Here is a 22,919-nt window from a genome sequence, read left to right on the forward strand (position 1 = left end):
GATGGCCCTCTCTAGCGCCAAGTTGAATAGGAGACAGACAAGCCCGTCCCCCTGGCGCAGACCTTTGGTGGTAGCAAAAGGTTCTGAAAGTTTTCCATCTATCCTGACCTGGCAAGTGACGTTGGTCATAGTCATTCTAACTAGCCTTATCAGTTTGGCCGGGATTCCAAAAGAGCTCATAGCGTCGTACAGTTTTACCCTGGCTATGCTATAATATGCGACTTTGAAGTCAATGAGGAGATGGTATATGACGTGTCTGTATTCAGCCATCTTCTCCAAAATCTGCCGCACGGTGAAGATATGATCAGTGGTTAAATTTTCCGTTTCGGAAGCATTAGGCTACTTCTTCTTCTATTTCGCGTAAACGTCCTACGCAGACATGCCGGCCTATACAAGAGGCTTTCAAGTCTTCATTCAATACCACGTAGCCGGAGTCACAAAATCCTTGCTACGGGGGGACGGTCCATTCTGGGCTTCAACCCATGACGGGCATGTTATTGAGTCGTTCGAGTTGACGACTGTACCACGGGACCGTCCCAAGCTTTAGGCTTAACATGTGTAAGTCATTCGTTCATCTAATCGCGCATCATTAAAACAAGTCCGTCCCGTAAATTGTGAAATAATTAAAACGTATATTTCGACGTGTTTGTGTGGGTGTGCGCAAATGTGTGTCTCTGCTCGCTCTATGCACTACTGTTTTAAGAGTTCCTACTACAAGTCCTTACAGCCTAGAGTGTTGTATAATTTTCTACTCGTAACTTCATTTGTATATGTAGAGTACTGCCTTGTACCTCGGTACCTTGCTGCGCAGCAAACGGGGGTGTTGCATTTGCAAGAAGCAACGTTCATAGCCGGTTGACAAATAAAAACGGATTTAGAGGGGGAGAGGATAAAATGGAGTATATATATCGTAAAATTGTTCGATCGAGGTTTGTTTCGTTTTTGTTTTGTGTTTTTTCGTCCCGTCCACGGGCCCTGGGACCACCACTAATTCGTCGAATCCGCCCGGGCCCGCCAACACCGTGAGTATCATTAGTCGGCCGAGCTGGAGGAGGCGATGGAGCGAATTTTGCTAATACTGGGCATTGCATCTTCTGTGAAGGGAAGCAAAGGACGTGGAGTTATTATGTTTTCGTTTACACATATTCCTTACAGCACATGCTCCGGTGGTAACTTACCGGTAAACTGAGCCATCTGTTGATGCAATTCGGCGGTACGATCACTATGCATCAGCAGCACATGCTGTGCCCAATCGACGGCCGTCATGAAGAACTTCCCGCAAAATTCGCAACGCATGTTGTTTATTGGCGTTTCCTGTAAGAAAAAGAGAGAGAGAATTAGCACCACTTTCGCGTCTTATGCAAAGTGCAAAGCGCTGCGCCTTGTTAGGACCATCGTTTGCTCACTTCTTCTGCCATCCGGCTCCGTTTGCGCAGCACCTCCGCCGCATCGCCATGGAAGCTGATGATGTGCTGCAGTAAGTCATCGGTATTAGTAAAGCATGCACTGCACAGATCGCAGTTCATTGAGGATTCTGTTGGTTGTTGCTGGTGCGCTGAGTGGGAGGGTTCCGGCAGATGCTGCGGCTGCTGCTGCTGCTGCTGTTGCACTTGCTGCACTTGTTGCTGCTGAAGATCGTTATCTATCGGCACTTGACCAGCCAGCAGTTGTGGCGGTAGCTGCTGCGGCTGCGGTTGCGGTAGTGACTGCTGCTGCTGCTGCTGCTGTAGAGAGTAATGGTCCGGCACTGCCTGTGAAGTTTGTGGCGACTGTTTGGGCTTTCCGTCGGCAGCCGGCTTCGATTTGACCACCTCCTCCGGGAGTATCATAACGTCCTCGTCCGAGTCATTGTCGTCGTCGAGATCGTCCCATTCGGTCGGTTCCTGCTTCACGTCCGACAGGCTGCCGCTGCTGAACAGTGCGGCCGCACCGTGCGCCATCGCGCGCATCGAGCTGGCGTGCAGGTCGCGCTGGATGGCCGCGATCGCGAGCCGCTTCTGCTCATCGAGCGAGTCCATCGCCGATGTCCCAGAGTCCGACGCCACCTCCGACTGCTGGTCGACCGATTTCAGCGACGATCGACCGGGCAGCACCGGCGCCCGCCCCTGGTCGTTGCTGTCCTGCGACGAGGTACCCGGTTGGCGGTAGTGCATCTTGCGCGGCGGTTCGGCCCCCGGCATGCGCCGCTTGTTCCCCGCCAGGCCCGAGCCCTGCTGCTGGCCGCCCGATCGGCTTTCGCTCCAGAAGCCGCGAATCTTGAGCAGCTCGCCGCTGCGCAACACATCGTCCACGTTGTACTCCGGCACGGACGACTGCCCGGTGTACATGTACTGCATCAGTATTTGCATCGTCTGGTGCGATATGCTGCCCGGCAGCACGATGTACGTGTTGGAGTTTTGCGGCACGTTCAGCTTGTCGAAAATGTTTGCGAAATACTGTTTGTGCCGAAAGGGGAATAAGTATTAGTAAAAGTGTGTAAAATCCAGGTGGCCAACAACGTAACGGATGCGTACCATGCTGAAATTGCCCAACACCATGCGATGCGCTGGAATGGCGAAAGTTTCACCATCGTGACAGGTAACCAGTGTTACATCCGCGTAGCGAGGATTGCTGCAAAAATTAAAAAGCATTTTTAAACATTTTAAATGCATTCTAATAACAAACAGTAAGGGCTCACAAACTATACTCACAAGTACAAATCGGTGAAAAAGTTGTCAATATTTTCGTGCCGATAGTTACACTTCAGCTGATACACCTTCGTTTTGCTCTCCGGCGGCTCTGTGGAACGAAATTTCCCAAATAAACACAGTGTTATTGCTTTCTCGCTCTTTCATCCAGGTATACGCTGTTCCCGTGCAGAAAAATGCGAAACTTGACCAGCAACTAAAATTAGCCAATTTTTCCCCTCATTTGTCCAAGTGTCGCAAAACACCAAACAAATGCCTTTCGAACCGTTTGGTCTAACTCCCTTTCTGTAGCTCTCCAAACGCAACGGGGTCATTAAATATGGCCTACTACCCTTGGTACGTTACCAACACACACACTGCTCTCCCTCTTTCTCCCCCGCACTGCGCACTCACCTTCCATGCTTTCCTCCTGCGTTTCGGCGGTTTCGTCCAGCCCGCCCGCATCGTTGCTCAGGATGTTGTGGATCTTGCTGAAGAGCGGCCAACGCGACGGCGACCCACCGGACAGCGTCAGCATCGATTCCTTCCTGTGGAAGTGGAAACGCACACCTTTAGGCACCCCCCGTACACAACACCCCGTTCACCCCGTTGACAGAAAACGCGTCCGCCGCGAGGTTAGAACGTGGGAAACACTTCACGCCCGCCCGCCCGCCCGCCCGCACCGGAGACACCCAGCGGGGGCAGTCGGATAATTACCTGTACTTGGCGGAAAGGTTATTGATCCGGATCCGTATGTCCTCCACCGTCACCTTGCACCCGCTTCGCTCCAGCTTGTGTTTCATCTTCACGAAGACGTGGTCATTCCGTCGGCACGATTTCAGCTCACGGTAATGCTCGGCCCACAGGTCGATCAGCAGCTCGATTTTGGAAATCGACCACCGGTTTTTCTTCTTCTTGTACATCTGGCTCAGCTCCATTTTTTGCTCGGTTCGGCGCGGCGCAAGGGTCAGTCGCGGTTCGCCTTTCTTTCACACTTTATGCTCGTTAATTATGCTTGGACTTTTTTTCTCCTTTCTTATGCTTTCCCTTCTCGCCCTTTCCACGGCAGTTCCGCGTCCCCTTTTTCTCTGCCAAAGAACAAGCGTTGCTGCAACATAAACAAAATATATGAAGTTTGACGTTTGCTGCGGGTCAAGGTTAGTATGGTGTGGTGGTGTGACCGTGCAGCCATCTTGTCAACTGGACGTGCGTGCGCGTGGTGAATTTGTTTCGAAGAAACAAAACTGTTGTTTTTCAGTTTTCATTGCAGAGTGTAATAAAAATACGATTTTTACGGAACGCTTTACATGGTTCTGCCGTGGTTCAGGTAGAAACCATAATGAAGGACATCTGGGTATGTATTTTTCTATTCAAAATCTTTGGAAATGCTAGACATTTCTTTTGTAGGCTTTGTATTGTGCACTGCCGAGAAGTACAAAAGCCGAATGAAAAAAAGTTATTATTTTTTACCTTCTCAATCGCTACAACCACTTGCTGGTCCAATCGTGCTTCAAAAGTGTCACGGATCCTTTCTCTGTTTGGTCTTATTGCGAAAAGGTGAAAAGAATCAAAATCTGATCATGAGTCTTTGCGGGCAGTGTCTTTCGGTGCAATACAACAGCTGAAAGTAAAGTGTTGTGGGCAGCCGTGCCGACCCCTGGACTTGCCGTGGCAGTTGCGCTGCCACCGGTCAACGTCCAGGAGGACGACAGTGTACACGCACACTGTCGCACACACTAAGCAGCGCAAGGCTTAGTGTGTGCCGAGCGCCATACAGGCAGAGTGTGTTAGCGAGCCGATCGAGCAGGAGCTCTCGGCAGGGGCGCTCGGTGCGGCTGGTGCGCGGCCACCGCACTTGCGGTTTTAAAGTGTTAATTGTTTGTTCATTGTGTCTTTTATTTATATATGTTCGTTTATAAGTGTTTTAATAAAAGCAAAAGTGTCAAACACAACATAAAGAATCTACAATAACTGATTCCTAGTCTAAACTGACCCTGGAACTGATCATGTATTTGGGTACACCGATCCTGGAACTGATCTTGAACCCATATCTGCTCTGAATCTGTTCCAAATCAACCGGTATCGTCTCTTATAGTGATGGGAAAAATGAAGTTTTGGTTGGAATCGATTCCAGCTAGCTCCAAATTTTTCTGGAATCGATTCCGGATATTAGGTCCGGAATCAGTTTCTGGAATCTTTTCAGGAATCAGTTAAATCGGAATCGGAATAAATTTCGGAATCATAATAGATTCCGGAATCAGAATAGGTTCCCGAATCGGAATAGGTTCAGGAATCGGACTAGCTTCCGTAATCGGTATAGGTTCCGGAATCGGAATAGGTCCAGAAATCGAAATCGGCTCCGGATTAGGTGCCGGAATCTCTAAGGGAATGGATCGTTTTGCAATGATCTGGATGCATTTTCGGTCATTCAGAGCTCTAAGATCTAATGCATCTGACCTTACTGCCAGACAGGGTGACCGTACGGCCAGACAGGATGAAATGAACTATTTGACGGAATATGGAAATTCCGGAGACAGTTTCGATTCCAGAGCTCCGGAACTCTGGAGCGGATTTTATTCCATTTCTATGTCCTAAACCCATACCGGTCTTGTAACTTAGTGACTTTCAACTTTTTGCAGCTTTTCGTGTAGGTACATTCCCCCATGATATTCGCCCCTTAAAATTTTAGTATAAAGGGGGGGGGTTCTGGACGGCCTAGTATAGCAGGAGTTCATGTCAGCACTTCTAAGGCATGAAACATTTTGTTACACTCGTTATTTGTTTGTTTTATTATGTTCCTTGATACTTAACCCTCTGTTAATTTCCCCACAACAAAGTCAACATTCTCCCTAGTAGCAAACCGCAGCTGTAACTGATCCCACACCCATAACTGTCCTGGAATTAGGTATGGATCCATGCTGACACTGATCCTGAACAATAACTGGTCGTGAAACCAGATAATAATTTTTTTTATGCAAAAATTGTACTTGGATCAGTCAAACATGTCCCGGTTCAGCTTTTTTTTTCATTTTCACTTCCTCTTTCTGATGTGTTCCAGTCCTCTCTAAATGTCCTCTTGAATTGCTTACCAGACCACTAAAATAATTAAAGCGATAGGTATTCCATAATATGCAATGCTAAGAATATGATTTTCATTCATCAGCACTTCGAGAAGAAAATTACAAACAATCCAACTCGTGCTCATCACCATTCGGTTGCTTTAGTGTCAGCTTTGGACACCGACACCGTAAGCATAATTATGCTCCCATTGCTCTGCCGCCAAAGTCATACGCCAGCCAATAGATGCGTGAGCGCGAGAGAGAACTCCAGCTAACAGGCGGACACGAAGCAAAACCCCATCGTTGGCTCTCTGTTGTTTGTTGTTATAAACGCTACCACCCCGCGAGTTTAGCACGATCCTTGCCGTGGTGAGGTGAGCGCGCGTGTCCTGGGTCTAAACTGTTGTACAGTTTTTGGCGGTGCAAAAGGTGGCTCCGGTTTAGGCGGGACCTGTTTTCGAGTGTTTTTGTGCTTCCTAATTCTGTGGGCGGAATAGGTACAGATTGGTCCCAAATATTGAAACGTCTGCTGTAGGTAGGTGTGCCAATATGTTTTGCTACTTAGTGTGTGTGTGTTGTGTGGGATGATTTGTGAAGAAAGGGCAACGCCGCAGGACAGCAGATGCAGTTTATCTGCGTCCAATGCTAACTACGATTGTTATCTGCGTTACGATCGGTTTCGTACGTAATTTATGCATTCAAATGTGTCTACCGTCGCGTGGTAAAGTTGTCTAGAATTACAGTGTTAAGGGCGAAATGCTTCCCATCACACCTCGTTGTTAGTTTATAGCTAATCAATTTATCGATCTTTCCGCCGTGCTGAGGGTGTAAAAGACGTGGGAAGCACGGATTTGTTCCCAATTCCCATTACCCTTTACCGAAACCGTGTTATTGTGTGTCCTGAAGGAATGGTGTTCGTTTGTGATGAAAGCGAAATTTTGTACCACAAACAGAGGATAATCCTTGCGTATCGAAACAGCACAGCCGTCGTCTTCGCAGTGTGTAGTCAACTGATAAATCATTTCTATTACCAAAGATTACAGGATTTGCGCTGCTCCAGTGTCGCGAAAGTAAACATGTGTGAGCAAATAGATCGGGTGTTGAAAAGTTTTGTTCCCTCCCTAACGACACTTGGTGTGGGGTGGGGTTTACCCCTATAGGGTGAGGATGGGGTCACTTACCGTGAAACGCCCGCGTTCGCAATGCGTCAGATGAAAGTAATCGATATTCAATCGATATATGGATCCGCGTTGCAAGTCGGTGCGGTGCGGTTCGCGCGACGTTTCGTACGCAAACAACTGATGTTACCGTACCGAGGTGCGAGGATTTGTATGAGTGGTTTTGTGCTGGATTCGTGTGTGTGTGCGTGTCATTTGCAGCACAATCTTTGCAATACGATGATGATAACTTTTTAATGTATTGCAGAGTCAATTTAAAGTTAACATACAAGATTAAAAAGCGAACGTTATCTTTAGTTAACAAGATAAATGTGAACAAAATGAGTCAAATCATACATCATAATTTTTATTCTGTTAAAATAATTGTATTATTAAATCTTTTCAAGAAACGCGGGTTCCGTGGGTTAAATAACGCAAACCAACAACCAGAAGATCCATGGAACTAACCAATGGATCAATACAATCGGACAGGTCGGAATTATTGATGGAAAAAATGATATTTTCGTCGGAATCGATTCCGGCTAGCTTCGAAGTTTTCTGGAATTGATACTAAATAGTAGGTTCGGAATCAGTTTCGGGAATCAGAATCGGAATCGGCACCGGAATTGGCTCCGGAATCTGCTTCGAAATCAGAATCGCCTTCGCAATCCGAGTCGGTTTCCGCATCTCCATAAGAATAGGTGTTTGGGTTCAATGATGCTATGTATTGATATCAGCAAAGAATTCCAATTTAATAGTAAACGATCAATTCTCATGGAGATTACTGGACGGATTTCGCTTCTGAAACATTTTATTCCATTTAAAGAACTGATTCTCATTCCGGAGCTAATTCCAATTCTGGAGTCAAAGGAAACGGAATCACCGGAGCAAATTGCGATTCCAAGGTCCGTTCCGATTCCGGAGCCAATACCGACTCAGGAATCGGATCCAAAGTCGACGCCGGAATCGGCTCCGGAATCGGAATCGATTTCAGAATCGGAATTCACTCCAGAATTTATACCGAACACGGAGTCGGAATTGGGTAGGTACGACTCAGAGCTTCCACCACTAGTCGGAATCACGTAGTCGTTTGGGTAGTCTCGATATTGTCATAGTGTTTTAGTGCAACGGTTTAAATGTGGGTTGGTTTGGGGTTCGAACATCCGAAATTATTAGCAAACAATATGGTTATCTTTCTGTCTTTTCTCACATCATCTTGTTCCTCATTCATAATGCTTCCCTCGATTCCGATCAGTTGTATAATTTTTCTATCCATGGTCTAATGAAGAACTCTACAAACTTCTCATCTTGCGACCCGCATTACTGTGCCAATAACGTTGGTCAGGATCATTTTGACCGTTATCTTTAGCTAATCGTTTATCGTTTCAAACTCGTTTTGACAAAAAAAAACTGATCAAAATTCTACAGTTTTCTATTATGGAAGCTTGATGAGTTCGCCTAAAAAAGTAAAAAATAAAATATTGATCCTAAAGATAGCCTAAATAACAAAATCTTTACTTCACTCTTTACATACGTATCCTCCCCTTTAAAAGCTTATACAGGAATATACAGGAGACAGACTAATTCTATTAAAAATATACATAGACCCAAAAATTAAGACCGTTTAGTACAAGTAAAAAAGATGCACAGGAAATAACTGCTCCAAAACTACCGAAATTTTATTCGACAATTTAGTTTCCCTCGCTTTTTGTTTTGTTTCGTAACGGCAAACATTCAAAAGCAAAGTAAATTCAAAATCCGTATCGACCTTGGTTGTTCGAATGCCCACTGCTCGAAAACGGTCGAGCAGCAAGGTCAATACAACACTGAGGCGAATGTCAGGTTTTGTTTTGGTGTTCTGCTGTTCAGCAAAAGGAAAAAAGAATACGGGATCATCATGAAATATTAATTACTCTGCCCAAAAGAAAGTTAACAGACGTTTGCTAACAGAGAGTTGAGAGGGTGGATAATTCGACTATCCTTAAGAAGTCAGTGGAAGTTTGTGGCAGCATCAGCACTAGTGCACCATTGCTGAGGACGGAGTGCTTGTTCCATTGGAGTAAGAAAAATCGATATTTGGTCATCATAACGGAGTGGTGTCCCCCATCCCCATTCAACCATTAAAGGAATGTTTTAGCGTAAGCAGAGTATTTTAAATAAAACTGCTGCTGCTATAAACGTTATACGCGTTTTGTTGCTCTAACAAAACACAAACCAATCAATTGAATGGAATGCAACACCCTGGAGGCTCACACTCCGTTCTCCGATTCTCTCCAGAAGCAACCCAAAGGCACTGATACCATTTTGGCTCGTTTCTGTTCAGGTCAGTTTTTGGGGCCGTTCCGCAGCGACAATGGCCTCCACGCCCGCCTACCACTGCATCGTCTGCACGCTCACCAAAATCCCGTTCGCGTCGCTGAGCAAGGAAAGCCAGCAGAAGATCGTGCGGACGGGTCGGCCGGTAACGCAGATGCCCAACCTAACGTCCCGCTGCCTGAACTCGCTCAACCTGCACGTGACGGACTGGATGACGGGCTGCGACCGGGACCGGAAGCTGTTCTGCTGGCCCTGCCTGCTGTTCAACACCACCGAGTACGATGTGTGGGGCAAGCGGGGCTTTACCGACTTTGCCCGGCTGGCGACGGCCCGGGCGGAGCATGAGAAAAACGCGTCCCACCACGCGAAAAGCAAAACGCTCAAACTGTGGATCGAAACGGCCAGCGATCAGAGCGACAGCAGCGGAGAGGAAGACGTCGAGTGCATACCGGAGCTGGACTTTCTGAACATGTCCGCGTCCGAGCTGGACGAGGAGATCGACGTGAAGCCGAACGTGGAGGCGCTTAACGCGAGCATTGCGTTCTCGCAGGCCGCCCTGGGCGTAACGCCCGTGGTGGATCTGTGCGAAACGGCCAAGGACGGTAGCGGCCCGGTGGTGCACTTTGAGCCGGCGGCAATCGTGGTGGATTGTGAGGAGGAGGATGATGCGCCACCGAACGAGCCGGGCGGGCCGGGCGAAAACAGTCAGGCAAGCAATAGCTCTTCGGTTGGGGCGGCGGCAAGTGTCGTTGGTGTCAGCAAAAGTGTGTCGTTGCAGGTGGATGATTTAGCGCGGATTTACAGTACGTCTCGTGACGGGGAGCGGGGGGAGAATTTGGGGCCGAAACCGCCCAACTGAATGTTCATTTGGGTACTGCGGTGCCATTACACTTTAATTCCTCTCTTTACTCCCTTCCAGAAAACGGTCAGCAGGACACAGCCGGCGATAGCATAATGTCACACACGGCATTACAAACCGGCGCGGAGAAATATCAGCTCAAATGGCATTCGCACTATCAAAACATGAATGTGTCGCTATCGAATCTTTACAAGTGAGTATAATTCTGTTTAAAAGTGCAATTTGATTTGAATATTTGATGTTATTTTGTAATTTTTTGCAGAAATGACCGTTACGCGGATGTAATGCTGCTAACCTGCAACGGAGACGACAGCTATACGATACCTGCCCACAAGCTAATACTCGGCACTTCCAGTTTGGTAGGACGATAAGCACCACCTTAATGGCATAGACATGATGTGCTGAAGATGTGTTTCCTTTCCCTTTCCAGTACTTTGCCAACATTTTCGACAAAACACCCGTACCGCTGAACGCGGTCACGTACATAGTGCTTCCACCCGATCTCACCTACCGCTCGATGCAGATTCTCATCCAGTACATGTACACCGGCGAGTCGACCGTTTCGACCGACGTCCTAAACGAAGTGCTTCGTGGTGGCGAAATACTGAAAATCCGCGGTCTGTGGCGCAACGATTGCCCCAAACCGGCAACGGCTGCCGGTGACGCCAGCAGTGGCAGCAATAGCAAAGAGCTGCCGCAGCACATTCCGTCGATGGATGGGTTGGGTGCCGGTCGGTTCGTCAGCCCGGTCACCGTTGCCGTACCGCCAGGCACACAGCCCGCCCCGTTTGCGCCCCATCACGTGCTGTCATCTGCCACCGGACCGCTAATACACGTGAAGCGCGACATGGCTATCGATCCGGGCGAAGTGCGCCAGGGCGATGGTACCCGTACGCGCTCACTGTACGCGGCCAAAAGCCAAGAAATCGTTCACCAACGAACAAACGAAACAGCACAACCATCGCTTCCCTTTCAAGAGCTTAGCGAGAACCACAGAAAAGATCGTGAAAATCAGGAAAAGCAACAGCAAATCGGGTCGAGCGCTTCCGGCGACTGTGCAACTGCACCCTCGAGTACGAACAATGGGGACGCTAACAGTACGGCAACGAGCGTACCCGCGCAACGAGGCAGCATGCCACAGGCATTAAACTTTCTGGGCGTAAAAGCCGAACCGGTCGAGTGGAGTGATGTGCGGGCGGGCGAGCTAGCGATGCCCGGGAATGGTGAGCAGGCGCAAAGCAAGAACGACAGTCCCAGCGACCCAGCGAACCCGCCCAAGCTGATCAAGTCGGAGGAGTGTAACGCGTCCTCGGCGACGGATAATTCGCGCTCTTCGTGCTCCTCCACCGAGCAGCCGACGTACTCGCCGCTAACGTGCGAGCTGTGCAGCGAAACGTTTACCATACCTGGCGAATGGGTGCGACACATCGAGGGCCACAGCGACCCGTCCCAAACGCTGCCGAAACGAAGGCGTCGAGCGGAAGAGGTAAGCAGGAGGTTGTGCTGCGCCTCGTGCTCTTCCTGTGTAATTTCTGCATTTTTTCATCTCAATTTTTAGTCTGAAACCGCTGATGAAACGGCCGCATTACGGTGTGACCTGTGCGCCACGTTCTACGTCACGCCTGCCGACTGGGTGCGGCATGTGCAGAATGCGCACACCGAATCGGAACTGGCCGCCTGCAACAAACGTGTCTCGAATCACAGGCGCGCAGTTTCGTCCACCTCCCAGCATTCTCCGACGGGGGCGGCAGCACCGGCAGCCGTCGGTGATGGTGGCCCAGAGAAGCTGTGCAATATCTGCAATAAATCCTTCCCTTCCTATGCCAGCATGGTCATCCACAGACGGACCCATACAGGTAGGAGTAAAGAGAGTGCAAAAGCAGCTGACAGGACATTCCTTTAAATCAGCAATCACTTATGGCCTGTTTGTTTTTCTTCCCGACAGGCCCTTACTGTTGTGACATTTGTAATAAGGGCTTCACAGTGAAATCCAACCTCATACGACACATGCGATCCGTGCACAGCCAGCCAGGATATCAGCCCGCTTCACCGCACACCGACCACGACAGTCAAACCCCCGAATGAGCGCTTCGCTTGACTGAAGGGGACGGACCGTCCCTTACCGGGGTGGTAGTTGGCGGGAAGTTTGTACAGTGATTGCTTTTTTTATATACATACATAAATTATTACTAGACGTTAAAAAAGCGTAGGTTTACGTATTCAGTATTGAATAGCCGGTATGGTATGGAACAAGTGTGTACAACGATTGATTTTAATAATTTATAAAATTTACTAATGGCAATAACATTAAACAAAAGCTATCGGAAGAGTATTGTTTCAAATATTCTTCCATCTATGGAAAATAATTATACTTTTTTTCATTATTGAGAATTGTTGTATTACGGGTAGTGATGGGGAAAATTAAGTTTTCGTCGGAATCGATTCCGGATAGTAGGTCCGGAATCAGTTACCGGAATCGATTCCGGATAGTAGGTCTGAAATCAGTTATTGGAACCGATTACGGAATTAAAATCGATTTCAGCATTGGAATCGAGTTTGGAATTGATTCCGAACAAGGAATCGTAAACGGGTAGGTCTGATTCCAAGTTCCCATAACTAATGCGCACACACATGCTGCAATTAATCCACAACAGAATGACCAGTTCATGCTGCGTGAATACTGGCTAAGTTTTCTTCAGAATCGAATCCGACTTGCTTCAAAGACTTTTCTGGAATCGATTCCAAATAGTAGTTCGGGAATCAGTTTCCGGAATCGGCTCCGGAATCGGAATCGAAATCGGCTCCGGAATCGTAACCGGAATCGGCTCTGGAATCAAAATCGCCTTCGAGATCGAAGTCGGTTTCGGCAACTACATAACAATAGGTTTGGGTGCAATGATTGCCTCGAAGAATCCAAATTTACTTGTAAACAATCCATTCTCATGGAGATTTCCGGACTGATTACGCTTCTGAAACTTCTTATTTCATTTCAAGAACTGATTCTCATTCCGGTTATCGGAGCAAATTGCGATTTCCAGATTGGCTCCGATTCTGGAGGCGATCCTGACTCCGGAGACGATTCCGATTCCGGAATCGATTCAGGAGTCATCTCCATAATCGGCTCCGGGATCGGAATCGGAATCGTCTCTGGAGTCAACTCCGGAACCGGTATTGATTTCAGCATCGCAATCGGCCGCTGAATTACGAACACGAAATCGGTATGGGGTCCCACCACTAGTTTAGTTATTTTAAGGATTTTAATTTAACCGATTTTCTGGTAATATTTCCTTGACAAAAAACACTTTTGTTGTTTTACAGAACTCAACAATGTGGAGCAACAATTTCACTGTAAACAGGAGTTTCGTTATCTGAAAAAATGCTCAAAACAAAACAAATACCCAACGTTATCCTCTTAACGGCACATTCAAAATATCCCCACACTACGACTGTCACGCATGACGTTTGATGGTACGCTTTCGGGCCCTGTCAACACAATCACGACCCGACCCAACCCGGGCGTTCTCTATTAACCTTGCTTTTGCCCATGGGTTGACGATTACCTGATCTGAAGGCGCGTTATTTACCAAAAGCTGCAAGGGTAGAAAGTTCTACGTTTCGGGTTGACGAGAGCAGAAGCAAAAAAAGAAAAACAAGTCAAGTCCCTCGAAAGGGCGAAAGACTAATTCACTTCATCACCTTCCTCTACCTGGCTGTGCGCATCCAGACACTGCTCCAGTGCGGACAGAAACCTTAGCAACGCGACCGAGAATCCGCAGCAGCGAAGAAAAGTGTGTGTGTTGTCATTAGGGGTGCCCTTCCGCTTCGCCTTGAAGCGCAGCGCGATAGTGTGTGGTGTGGTGGTTTTTCCTGCGTAGTTTGGCAGTGTGTACGGGATCCGTCTCTTTGTGTGCGGGCGCCCGTTCGGGTGAAAGTAGGAGCGATTTTCCCCTGACCGAATCGTGCGTAGTCAGCAGCCAGCTTGATGCGGGAGTCAGCGCGAATATGAACAAATCGCACGAGCAGCAACTAAAATGGAGGGACACCGAGGTCGAGGAGCTGATTGCCAGCATGAAAGAGCGTGAGTAGGGGCCGTATGACGCCGTAAATGGGCAGTACGGAAAGCTGTCGACGTAACACAACACACTTCGATAACATTGTGGGGGTTGGTGGTGGTGGTAGTGTTGGTGGTTGTGATACCTCCTTATTTTCTTCGTGTTTCTGATTGTGGGCCATATATATTTTTTTCTTTATTGTTATTTTTGCTATTCTGCAGGAGAGCTGCTGGCGCTATCGGACGGCAAGAAGCGCCGCTCGCTGGAAGTGTTCGCGGTGGTGCGGAATGATCTGCTGCGCAAAGGCTACTTTCGCACCGAGGAGCAGATACGCCGGAAGATGAACGAGCTGCGGAAGCAGTACTTCGAGGCGAACCGGTCCGAGCCGGACAGTCGCTACAAGCTGTGCGACCATTACGAGGCGCTGCACGATCTGTTTACCGATGCGCAGCGCAAGCTGGACAGGCGGACGGACCGGTCCCGGATCCGCACCAAGCGTCGCCGTCAGTCGCAGAACGGAGGACAGGAGATGGTGGTTCCGTCAGCTTATCCGATTAAATCCTCCAAGGCGTCGGTTCGGCGCAGCGCTAGCGGCAGCAGCAGCGTGTGCAGCAGCGTACACAGCCAGCAGCACAACGGGTACGAGCAGCACAATCATCACACCGCATCGGCGTCGCAGCAGCAGAATGGTGGCGACGCGATGCACAACGGGGGAAGAAGGAACGCTTCGCCGCCCCCGGTGCGTTTGAAACGCCCGGACAAGTTCCATCTGAAGCAGAGCGCGTATCAGCCCAACTTGAACAACTCTCTTACGAATCTGTGCAAGTGAGTAATCGTGAAAGCGTGCAAACAAGTGATTCACCATTTGGCAATGCTGACGTGCGGGAAAGGCATAAAAGGGGGACGCTACCGTCGTCCCCTTTTTCCCATTGTGACAAAATTCGTCTCCATCAATCAACCACACGCTGGCACAGGCGCAACCACAATCAACCTTCAACAATCAATTTTTCTCACTATTTCCCAGAAACGATCGGTATGCCGACGTGATGTTGCTGGTTTGCAATGACGATGATAACATTGCCATTCCGGCCCACAGGCTCGTGTTGGGAACGTTTAGCCCGGTATGATTTTTTGTTGCTTTCTTGTGACTGTTTCCATCCCTTGCTCCCTTCACATGGGAGTTTTTACAATTCTTTCCGCCACTTAATTATGCCTTTTTCCCTCTCTCTGTGTGTCGTTGTAGTACTTCGCTAACGTGTTCGAAAAGGTTGCGTTCGTACCGTCGTCGGCAACGATCTACGTGGCGCTGCCCCCGACGGTGACGCGGGCCGCCCTGCAGTGCCTGCTGCAGTACATGTACACCGGCGAGGCGATCGTGCACGCGGACTCGTTCGACGACGTGATGATGTGCGGCGAGTTTCTGCGCATCAACGGCTTCGCGGGCAAGCGGAGCAGCGGCATGCTGAAGGGCCAGCAGGAGGAGCTGGTGTCGGTGCCGCTGGTCACGGTGACGAAAACGATCAACATGGACGCGGGCGACGCGAGACGGGGCAGCCCAGCAACGCCCGCGCCCGCCAATACAACGACACGTGCGTCAACGCCGACGCCGGTACCGATGACGATGCGCGCGTACTACGGTTCACCGTCGCCGCCGAGGAAGATTGCGCGGCATTACGAACCGGCGCCGGCGGCGGTCTATCAGCAGCCCCGGTACACGCTGGCGCACCAACCAAAGCAGGATCTGCAATCGATGCAGCAGCAGCAGCAGAGTTTACGTCAACCGATGTATCAGGAGGATATGTTAGAACCAACCGCATTGATGGGCCATCGCTCACAAATGCTCCCACAGAGACAGACACAGTACGTGCAGCAGCAGCAGCAGCAGCAGCAGCAGCAGCAATTGCAACAGTATCAGCCGCAAGAAATGTCGGACGGTCTGTTCCAGCAGCCGTTCCGCCAACAGCAACCACTTATGATGCCGCTCAGGCAACCGTTGCAGCAGCGCTATCATCCGCAGCCGCTGCAGCCGCTCGATATGAACCTGGGGCAGGAGGATATGTTGCTTCCGTCACAGCCGGTGCAGAGCGCGCAGCGGCAGCAGCAGATGATGCGGATGCAGCTACATCGCCAATGGCAGCAGCTGCAAGCGCAAGCACAGCAGCTGCAGGACGAGCTGATGGACCCGGGTCAGGATCTGCAGCCGCCACTGGTTCGGCAACCCCCGACACTGCAGCAAACGGTTCAGAAGCAGCAATCGCTTCAGTCGCTACCACAGCAACAGAGCGTGCAACAGCAGCCTCGGCAGCTACAAACGCAACAACAGCAACAGCAGAAAGAAGTTCAGCAACAACAGTCAGTCCCGATACAGCAGCAAACGCCGTTGGAGCCTCCGGAGCTGCCCCTTCCTCAACAACCGCAGTGTCCAACGGTGGCACAGGCACAGCAGCCAGCAGCACCTCCACAGCCTCCGGCACAGCAGAAACAGCCGCAAGCGGTGCCAACCGATCAGCAGACGCTAGATGCAGCGCAAGACGATTTTCAGCAGCCGGAAGAGCTGTTGGCAACGCTACAGCTGGTAAGAACACAGCCAATACTGAAGCCAGCAGCAGCGCAACCAACGCAGCCCGTTGTTGCTGCCGAGCAAGTGTTGCTGCCACAGCAACCGGCCTCGGAGCAGCACGAGGAGGTAGCAACGGAAGAGCTGATGGATGGGACTGAAGTGCTGCTAGAAGAGGAAGAGATACTGGAGCCGGAGCAGCAGCAGCAGCAACAGCAGCGACAGCAGCCGGAACAACTACTGGAGCAATGTTTGTCCCAGCAGCCAAAAATACAAGACGAATTGATGAAACTGCAGGAGCTGCTGCCGTCGCAGGAGCTACTAGCACCGCAGCAGCCGTCCCAGCCGGAACAGCCCGCGCAACAGCGCGAAACGTTGCGACCACAGCCAACGTTACAGCAGCGCCTGCTGCAAAAGCAAAAGCTGCAGAACGAGCTCGTTAGACCGCAGGAGCTGCTCGCCTCGCAGGAACTGTTGGCACCGGCGAAAACTCAACCCACACCGCAGCAGCAGCAGCCACAGCGTGCAGCGGCAGGGCAATCTAATCAGCTGAAACCGCTGCTACAATTTCGTCGCCCCAAGCAGCATTTCCAGGCCCAAATTCTGGTGGACAAGCTAATGGCGAAGCCGACACAAGCGGACACGGTGCCAGTAGCAAAAACCCAAAGCCAGCCGGATGAGAAAGGCGCGAAAGAAGGTAAAGCCGTGCCGGCGGCGCAAACATCGAAGAGCGTACCGTCATTGTCCGGCACGTCGCAGCTGAGCGATTCCGTGCTCATCGCCAAGGACGAAGCGGCGGCAGCGATGGACAAAGCGGTGCAGGAAAACGAACCCGAAGATCCGAACGACCGGTCGCTGGAGGATCCGAACGATCGGTCGCTCACGCGCAGCGAATGCGATGTCGAGTTTCTGGACAAACCGCGCCGCAACAGCCTGTTCGAGTTTGCCGACCAGCGCAATCTGAAGCTGTACGAGGCGCAGGAGCGGCGCAAGATGGACTTTATCAAGGAGTACGAAGAGCACATGAAGAGTGCGCAGCCGATGGTGGAAACGCCCGAACCGTCGCCGTCGGTACCGCCCGCCCCGGTATCGCCCGGCAGCTCGTCCAGCTCACCGCCCCCACTGCCAACCAAGTTCAAGGTGCAGCATCGCAAGCCGGCGTCAATTAGGCGCCTGGTGGCGCTGCCCAAGCCGCCCGACATTATCGACGCGCTCGACAGCATGGTCAACCTGACGTCGGACGAGTCGATGATCGAGCTCGTGTCGAAGTCGCCGGAATCGCAGACGTCCCACTTTAGCACCCGGTCCCACAGCCCGGACGGGCAGGGCAAGATCGATGCGCTCATACTGGAGAACTTTGCCGAGCATCCGGCCATTTTCGCCAACAGCTCAATGAACGAGCTGGTGCCGCACCCGGAGACGGCCGAGCTGGACGAGAGCGACGGCCTGGACCAGCAGGAGGGCACGCTGCCGGACCAGTACGTGTCGTCGCGGCTGAACTGCCAGCTCTGCTACATGTCGTTCACCACGCCGACCGACTGGGTGAACCACGTGTCCTGCCACTGTATCGTGGATCAGGGTTTGCTGAAGCGGAGACGAATTTCGGTAAGTGTTTGCTGTTGTTTGGTGTGCTGGAATGTTTTGTGCAGCCTGTTAATGCGTTTCTTCATTGTTTTCTCTCTCGCTCTTTTCGCTATAGAACGATGACGATAGCGACTATTTCCGGTGCGACATGTGCTCGTCCTACTTCATCTCGGCCCAGGACTGGCTAACGCACGTGGCAAAGCATAATAACGATCATGAATAGTAAGCCCTCGTGCTCCGTAGGACCTGAACGCCATGTTTTTAAAGATGTATGGAAGAAGTATTTTTACACCCTCGTGCTCTCGACCAAACCAATCTTCTTTTTTTTTTTTGGGCTCAATAACTACCGCAGTTGGGGCCTGTCTAAGCGCCACTTTGTGGACTTGGTTATCTGTGACTTCATCAGTGTGTGTGCATACGAGCAAGTCAAGTCCTTGCGCGTGCGGGGTTGCGACTCGTTCCCGCACGAGGATCTGAACCCATGGTGGGCATTGATGTTGGTGACATGACGTCCTTATCACGGGACGGGTAAAAGAAAAGCGGAAGGCAATGCATCTTGTTTGCCGATCACGTTTTTTGTCACCCTTCTAAAGAAAAACGAACGAAACCAGAAACACACAATCGGGGCTAAGATAAGGAGATAATGCGCTGGTACGCTGGTGTAGCTTCCCTTGTCAATAGATTTATTCTTTATAATAATGTCTAATCAAAAACAAGGAACGCATGTATAGTTAGTACCGATGAACGTTGGAGGAAAAAGCAGAAGCTATTAGCTATGAGTGCTAGGAATTACAATTAATTCATATTATGATATAATGCTCCGTACGCAAGAGAAAGAGAGAGTGAGAGGCCAGCGACACCGCGGATCTCTCTCCCTTTAACTGATAGAATCCTAGAAAAAAACGGACACAAAACACACATAAACTCACACGCATTGCAAGTAACAGATTTATTGTACAACTTGACGGAAAAAGAAATTCCCAAAATATAGTTTTCTTTTAATCCTTTTTTCATTGCGATATTGAAGAGAAACAAAAAAAGGTTGAAATATCTTTTTTTTGAAAGAAACAATGCAATGTAATAATATTCTAATTTCGACGAGTTACGAAATGACGTGCATTATTACATGGATCGTTGAAATTCGATTTTTTTTCTCTTCTAAGCCCATCCGAAGGTCTTTGTTTATCATTTTACCGGTTACGTATCAAAACAAAGAAAATGCTGAACACACACACACACACACACACATTCAAAATAACTGCCAGCAAGCTGCTGGCACAGCTGTGCTACTGTCACCTGCGGGTGCTGTCAGTTGCAATGTTTATCTTTTTCAAACGAACGGTTAACACGATTAACTCACAGCATGGGCAAATGGCAGTTGCGGCAAACGAATCGCTCTTTCGCGTGTTTAACAATGCTTATTTCATTACACAATTATCTTGATAATTCATTTCAGTCGCAGAGGGAATTGTGATAAACGATACGTCCTTTTCTTCTTATTCCAACCGTGGCCTTTTAGCGTCATTTCTGGAAAACAAAAGAGATTGCAATAAATATTACAAAAATGTTCCCCTTTGGATGCTGTGACCTTGGACATTTGATACGAACATTACCATATCCCCGCAGCACGATGTTAGCGTACGTGAAAAAGCCTTGTGGTTAGCAAACATTGAAACATAATTAACATTTGTTATTTACGCATTAGTCGACACCAACAATCCATCGCCTCGCGAACAAAATGTAAATACATGTGTAATTATTTTAATGTTTTTCGCGTTTGAGTTTATTTTTCCATTAACTTTTTTGCATAACGCCACGAACATGTACACACACAAAATGCATCTTCATTGATCGTTTGTTTTTTTTTGTTGATTGGCATTCGCATTTATAATGCCAGCCTTAAACATAATCGCTGTTAGTAGAGTAATACACTGGTTACCGGATTTTTAAGGGTGCTGTAGAGGTGTGATGTGTGTAGTGGTTTTGTCTTGGACTATGTACGTATGGCCGTGGTATTATGGTATTATTATAATGCATTGGGACAATAGAGAGAGAAAGAGAGCGAGAGCATTCAGAAGTAGTGCTGCTTCCCCTTTTGCTTTCGGAATGAACGAGTTCAAATTGTTTGCTTACGCCAAGATATCGTAGTTGTTTTCACCGTTCTTGCGGCTCTGCAGGAACTTCGTGTGGTCCTCGGTCGAAATGAACGACTGCTTTACGGCGTCGTCCTTTTCCATCAGCTCTCGCCACTGCAGCTGTGTTTGGAGCGAGACGAACAGAGGGAGTTTAATTATTAGTACAGTAAAAAATAAATTTAAAAAAAACGCAACTCCTTACCAGTTTACCGAACCGCTCCTTGTCCAGCTCGTACTTATCGCCGAGCGCAAACTTGAGCAGATCGACCCGCTCGCACCACGGCCAGATCATGTAGTCGATCATGCCCGGCTTATCGCCCCCGAAGTACGGGGTGCCCCGCGCCTTCAGCTCCTTCTCGAAAATGTCCAGCCCCGCGCCGAACTCGGTGATGGCACCGGGCGGGATGCCGTCGGCCGCGAACAGGATGCGATAGTACGGCCCAATGACCGAGCCGGCGAACCGCTCGATCAGGATGCGGTCCTGCGCCTTGCTGAACGGGTCGGCCGGGTACAGCTTGCGCTGCTGGGCCGAGTACGCCTCCTCGATGTAGTCGGACAGGACGAGCGACTCGTACAGGGTGGCGCCCTCCTTGCCGGGAATCTCCAGTGCCGGCACCTTGCCGAGCGGGTTCTTCTCCAGGTACCATTCCGGCTTCTCGGACAGGTTGATGTAGATCGCGTGGTACGGGATCTTCTTCGCGTCCAGCATCAGGTGGACGCGCTGGGCGTACGGGCAGAAGCGCATCGAGTACAGGCGCAGCTTACCATCGTTCGGGAGGGATGGTGGGCTGGAACCTAAAAAGAGACGAAACACAAAACACACACACATATATGCGCGCTTAATCGCAAAGGTCTAGAATAATCGTACGAAATGTTGTCAATTCCAGCTCCATTGTTCAATGACATCATAATAGCGAGCAGCGATGACGTCTCTCAATGGACGAGATCTATAATTACAACTCATTTAAAATTACAGAGCTATGGCCGAAGGTCCACTTATCGATTGATAAGATAGTCCCCTTGCCTCATGCCGGAAATGGTTCCACCCAATGACGATCGATAAACTGTCCCCCAACCCACACAGGACGGCCCGCAATCGATCGACAAGACCTGCATTTTTCCAAAGTCACGAAACGGCTTAACCTACTTCACAGACACATCACTCCGTTTTTCTTTTTATCACACACTCGGTGTCACGATCCCGGTTCGTGGTTTGATGACGAACCGGTCAGAGAAGCCCGCTAGCACCATCACCATCGTCATCATCATCAATGATGTCTCCACCGATTGATGACATCAGCGTGTGTGCGTGTGAGGGTGATGTTAAAAATATCCAGCCCCAATATGACGGAAATTTCACCGCCGCCTACTCGGAACTGCAACTGGAGGCTCCCGTCGGAGTGCGGTTGAAGAAACCTTTTTTGGGGTACCATTCATACCTTTGGCGAGATGCTTTCCGTTGCTCATGATTGTGCGGGTTACTCGCGGTCGAGGGTTTTAAGGTTTCAAAGCCGATGCCGGTAAAATAGAGACGAGTCGGGCCGCCGGTGTGACTTCAACAAAGAGGTGGCTTTTTATACGAGCAGCAGTAGTGTTGTTTGTGTTGCACACACTGCACACTGAGCGAGTTGCAAGGGAGCTGATGGACAAACGGTGTGCGAGTGTGCTAGAAGTTAACCCTTCTGTGTGTGGCGGTACTTCACAATGGGAGTAAAATTGAGGCAATATTTTGGAAATATTTAGGAATGATGAAAATTGATATTTTGATAGGAATCGATTCCGTCTAGCTCCGAATTTTTCGGAGAATTGATGCTGGAAAGTAGGTTACGAACACTTGTGCAAAATTAATATCGACTCCGGGGTCGGCTCTGGAATCGGAATCAGTTTTAGAATCCTTAAATAATGACTCAAACTTGAAAAAAAAAACACGGATAATGGACATCTCTTTGCACAAGATTGTAATTATAGCTGAAATTTAACCTGCTTAATAACGTGCGCTCCGAAGTTGATTTTGATTTCAGAACCGGTTTCGATGCTGGAGTCCATGCAAGAGGCATCTCTGGAACTGGGTAGATCTGATTGTATGTGCCTGGTGGTTGCCATTTGGAGTTGTGATACGTGCTCCAGAGAGTGTCTATCTCCAGTCCTAAATCAGAACGATCGATATTAGGTTCATTATTTTGAACCTAGCACGTTTGAACGGTCGGAACAGTCGAAACGGTCGGAACTATTCGATTCCGTTCGAATCGAAACGGTCGGAAATAAAGTGGATAGAATATACAGGTTGTTAGGTATAAAATAAAGGTAGTTATGATCGAATAGGTCGTAACTAATGATGGGAAAAATGAAGTTTTCTGCAATCGATTCCGGATAGTAGGTCTCCGGAAATGGCTCCAAATTCATAATCGGTTCCGGAATCGGAATCGGCTCCGAAATAGAAACCGGCTTCGGAATCGGAATCGGCTCCGGAATCGGAATTGGCTCCGGAATTGGCTCCGGAATCGGAATCGGCTCAGGATTCAGAATCGGTTTCG

The 22,919-nt window shown here is 49.3% G+C and overlaps 4 protein-coding genes across 4 annotated transcripts; 2 read left to right on the plus strand and 2 right to left on the minus strand.

Annotated features, from left to right (window-relative positions):
• Positions 1-610: 610 nt before the first annotated feature.
• On the minus strand, positions 611-3,786 carry LOC120895177 (protein bric-a-brac 1-like). Its single transcript, XM_040298287.1, has 7 exons — positions 3,384-3,786; positions 3,081-3,214; positions 2,691-2,778; positions 2,514-2,610; positions 1,407-2,435; positions 1,179-1,314; positions 611-1,094 (listed from the first exon to the last, which is right to left on the minus strand). The coding sequence occupies exons 1-7, from the start codon at positions 3,602-3,604 to the stop codon at positions 1,033-1,035; spliced, it is 1,767 nt and encodes a 588-aa protein (XP_040154221.1). The 5' UTR covers positions 3,605-3,786; the 3' UTR covers positions 611-1,032.
• Positions 3,787-8,405: 4,619 nt separating this feature from the next.
• Positions 8,406-12,420, plus strand: LOC120896269 (telomere zinc finger-associated protein). Its single transcript, XM_040300260.1, has 7 exons — positions 8,406-8,941; positions 9,206-10,001; positions 10,118-10,250; positions 10,320-10,416; positions 10,488-11,543; positions 11,616-11,913; positions 12,003-12,420. The coding sequence occupies exons 2-7, from the start codon at positions 9,236-9,238 to the stop codon at positions 12,140-12,142; spliced, it is 2,490 nt and encodes an 829-aa protein (XP_040156194.1). The 5' UTR covers positions 8,406-8,941; positions 9,206-9,235; the 3' UTR covers positions 12,143-12,420.
• Positions 12,421-13,606: 1,186 nt separating this feature from the next.
• On the plus strand, positions 13,607-19,263 carry LOC120908850. Its single transcript, XM_040320297.1, has 5 exons — positions 13,607-14,135; positions 14,331-14,934; positions 15,134-15,230; positions 15,353-18,271; positions 18,366-19,263. The coding sequence occupies exons 1-5, from the start codon at positions 14,060-14,062 to the stop codon at positions 18,471-18,473; spliced, it is 3,804 nt and encodes a 1,267-aa protein (XP_040176231.1). The 5' UTR covers positions 13,607-14,059; the 3' UTR covers positions 18,474-19,263.
• Positions 19,264-19,700: 437 nt separating this feature from the next.
• Positions 19,701-22,004, minus strand: LOC120908851 (pyrimidodiazepine synthase-like). The gene is made up of 4 exons (XM_040320298.1): positions 21,825-22,004; positions 20,588-21,180; positions 20,384-20,505; positions 19,701-19,777 (listed from the first exon to the last, which is right to left on the minus strand). The coding sequence occupies exons 1-4, from the start codon at positions 21,850-21,852 to the stop codon at positions 19,747-19,749; spliced, it is 774 nt and encodes a 257-aa protein (XP_040176232.1). The 5' UTR covers positions 21,853-22,004; the 3' UTR covers positions 19,701-19,746.
• Between the last annotated feature and the right edge of the window lie 915 nt (positions 22,005-22,919).

The sequence above is a fragment of the Anopheles arabiensis genome, chromosome 2, assembly GCF_016920715.1.
Source record: "Anopheles arabiensis isolate DONGOLA chromosome 2, AaraD3, whole genome shotgun sequence".
In the NCBI taxonomy this organism is placed as follows: domain Eukaryota; kingdom Metazoa; phylum Arthropoda; class Insecta; order Diptera; family Culicidae; genus Anopheles; species Anopheles arabiensis.

What these genes read in the sequence shown, in the direction of transcription:
- LOC120895177 (XM_040298287.1), bottom strand. Translation starts at nt 3,604, where the DNA reads ATGGAGCTGAGCCAGATGTACAAGAAGAAGAAAAACCGGTGGTCGATT. An exon ending in GCAGGAGGAAAGCATGGAAG is followed by an intron (nt 2,779 to 3,080) that starts GTGAGTGCGCAG and finishes TTCGTTCCACAG; the next exon opens with AGCCGCCGGAGAGCAAAACG. An exon ending in TTTTTCACCGATTTGTACTT is followed by an intron (nt 2,611 to 2,690) that starts GTGAGTATAGTT and finishes TAATTTTTGCAG; the next exon opens with CAATCCTCGCTACGCGGATG.
- LOC120896269 (XM_040300260.1), top strand. Translation starts at nt 9,236, where the DNA reads ATGGCCTCCACGCCCGCCTACCACTGCATCGTCTGCACGCTCACCAAA. An exon ending in TGATTTAGCGCGGATTTACA is followed by an intron (nt 10,002 to 10,117) that starts GTACGTCTCGTG and finishes ACTCCCTTCCAG; the next exon opens with AAAACGGTCAGCAGGACACA. An exon ending in TACTCGGCACTTCCAGTTTG is followed by an intron (nt 10,417 to 10,487) that starts GTAGGACGATAA and finishes TTCCCTTTCCAG; the next exon opens with TACTTTGCCAACATTTTCGA.
- LOC120908850 (XM_040320297.1), top strand. Translation starts at nt 14,060, where the DNA reads ATGAACAAATCGCACGAGCAGCAACTAAAATGGAGGGACACCGAGGTC. An exon ending in GATTGCCAGCATGAAAGAGC is followed by an intron (nt 14,136 to 14,330) that starts GTGAGTAGGGGC and finishes GCTATTCTGCAG; the next exon opens with GAGAGCTGCTGGCGCTATCG. An exon ending in TGTTGGGAACGTTTAGCCCG is followed by an intron (nt 15,231 to 15,352) that starts GTATGATTTTTT and finishes GTGTCGTTGTAG; the next exon opens with TACTTCGCTAACGTGTTCGA.
- LOC120908851 (XM_040320298.1), bottom strand. Translation starts at nt 21,852, where the DNA reads ATGAGCAACGGAAAGCATCTCGCCAAAG. An exon ending in AGGAGCGGTTCGGTAAACTG is followed by an intron (nt 20,506 to 20,587) that starts GTAAGGAGTTGC and finishes CTCCAAACACAG; the next exon opens with CTGCAGTGGCGAGAGCTGAT. An exon ending in AACAACTACGATATCTTGGC is followed by an intron (nt 19,778 to 20,383) that starts GTAAGCAAACAA and finishes TTTGTTTTCCAG; the next exon opens with AAATGACGCTAAAAGGCCAC.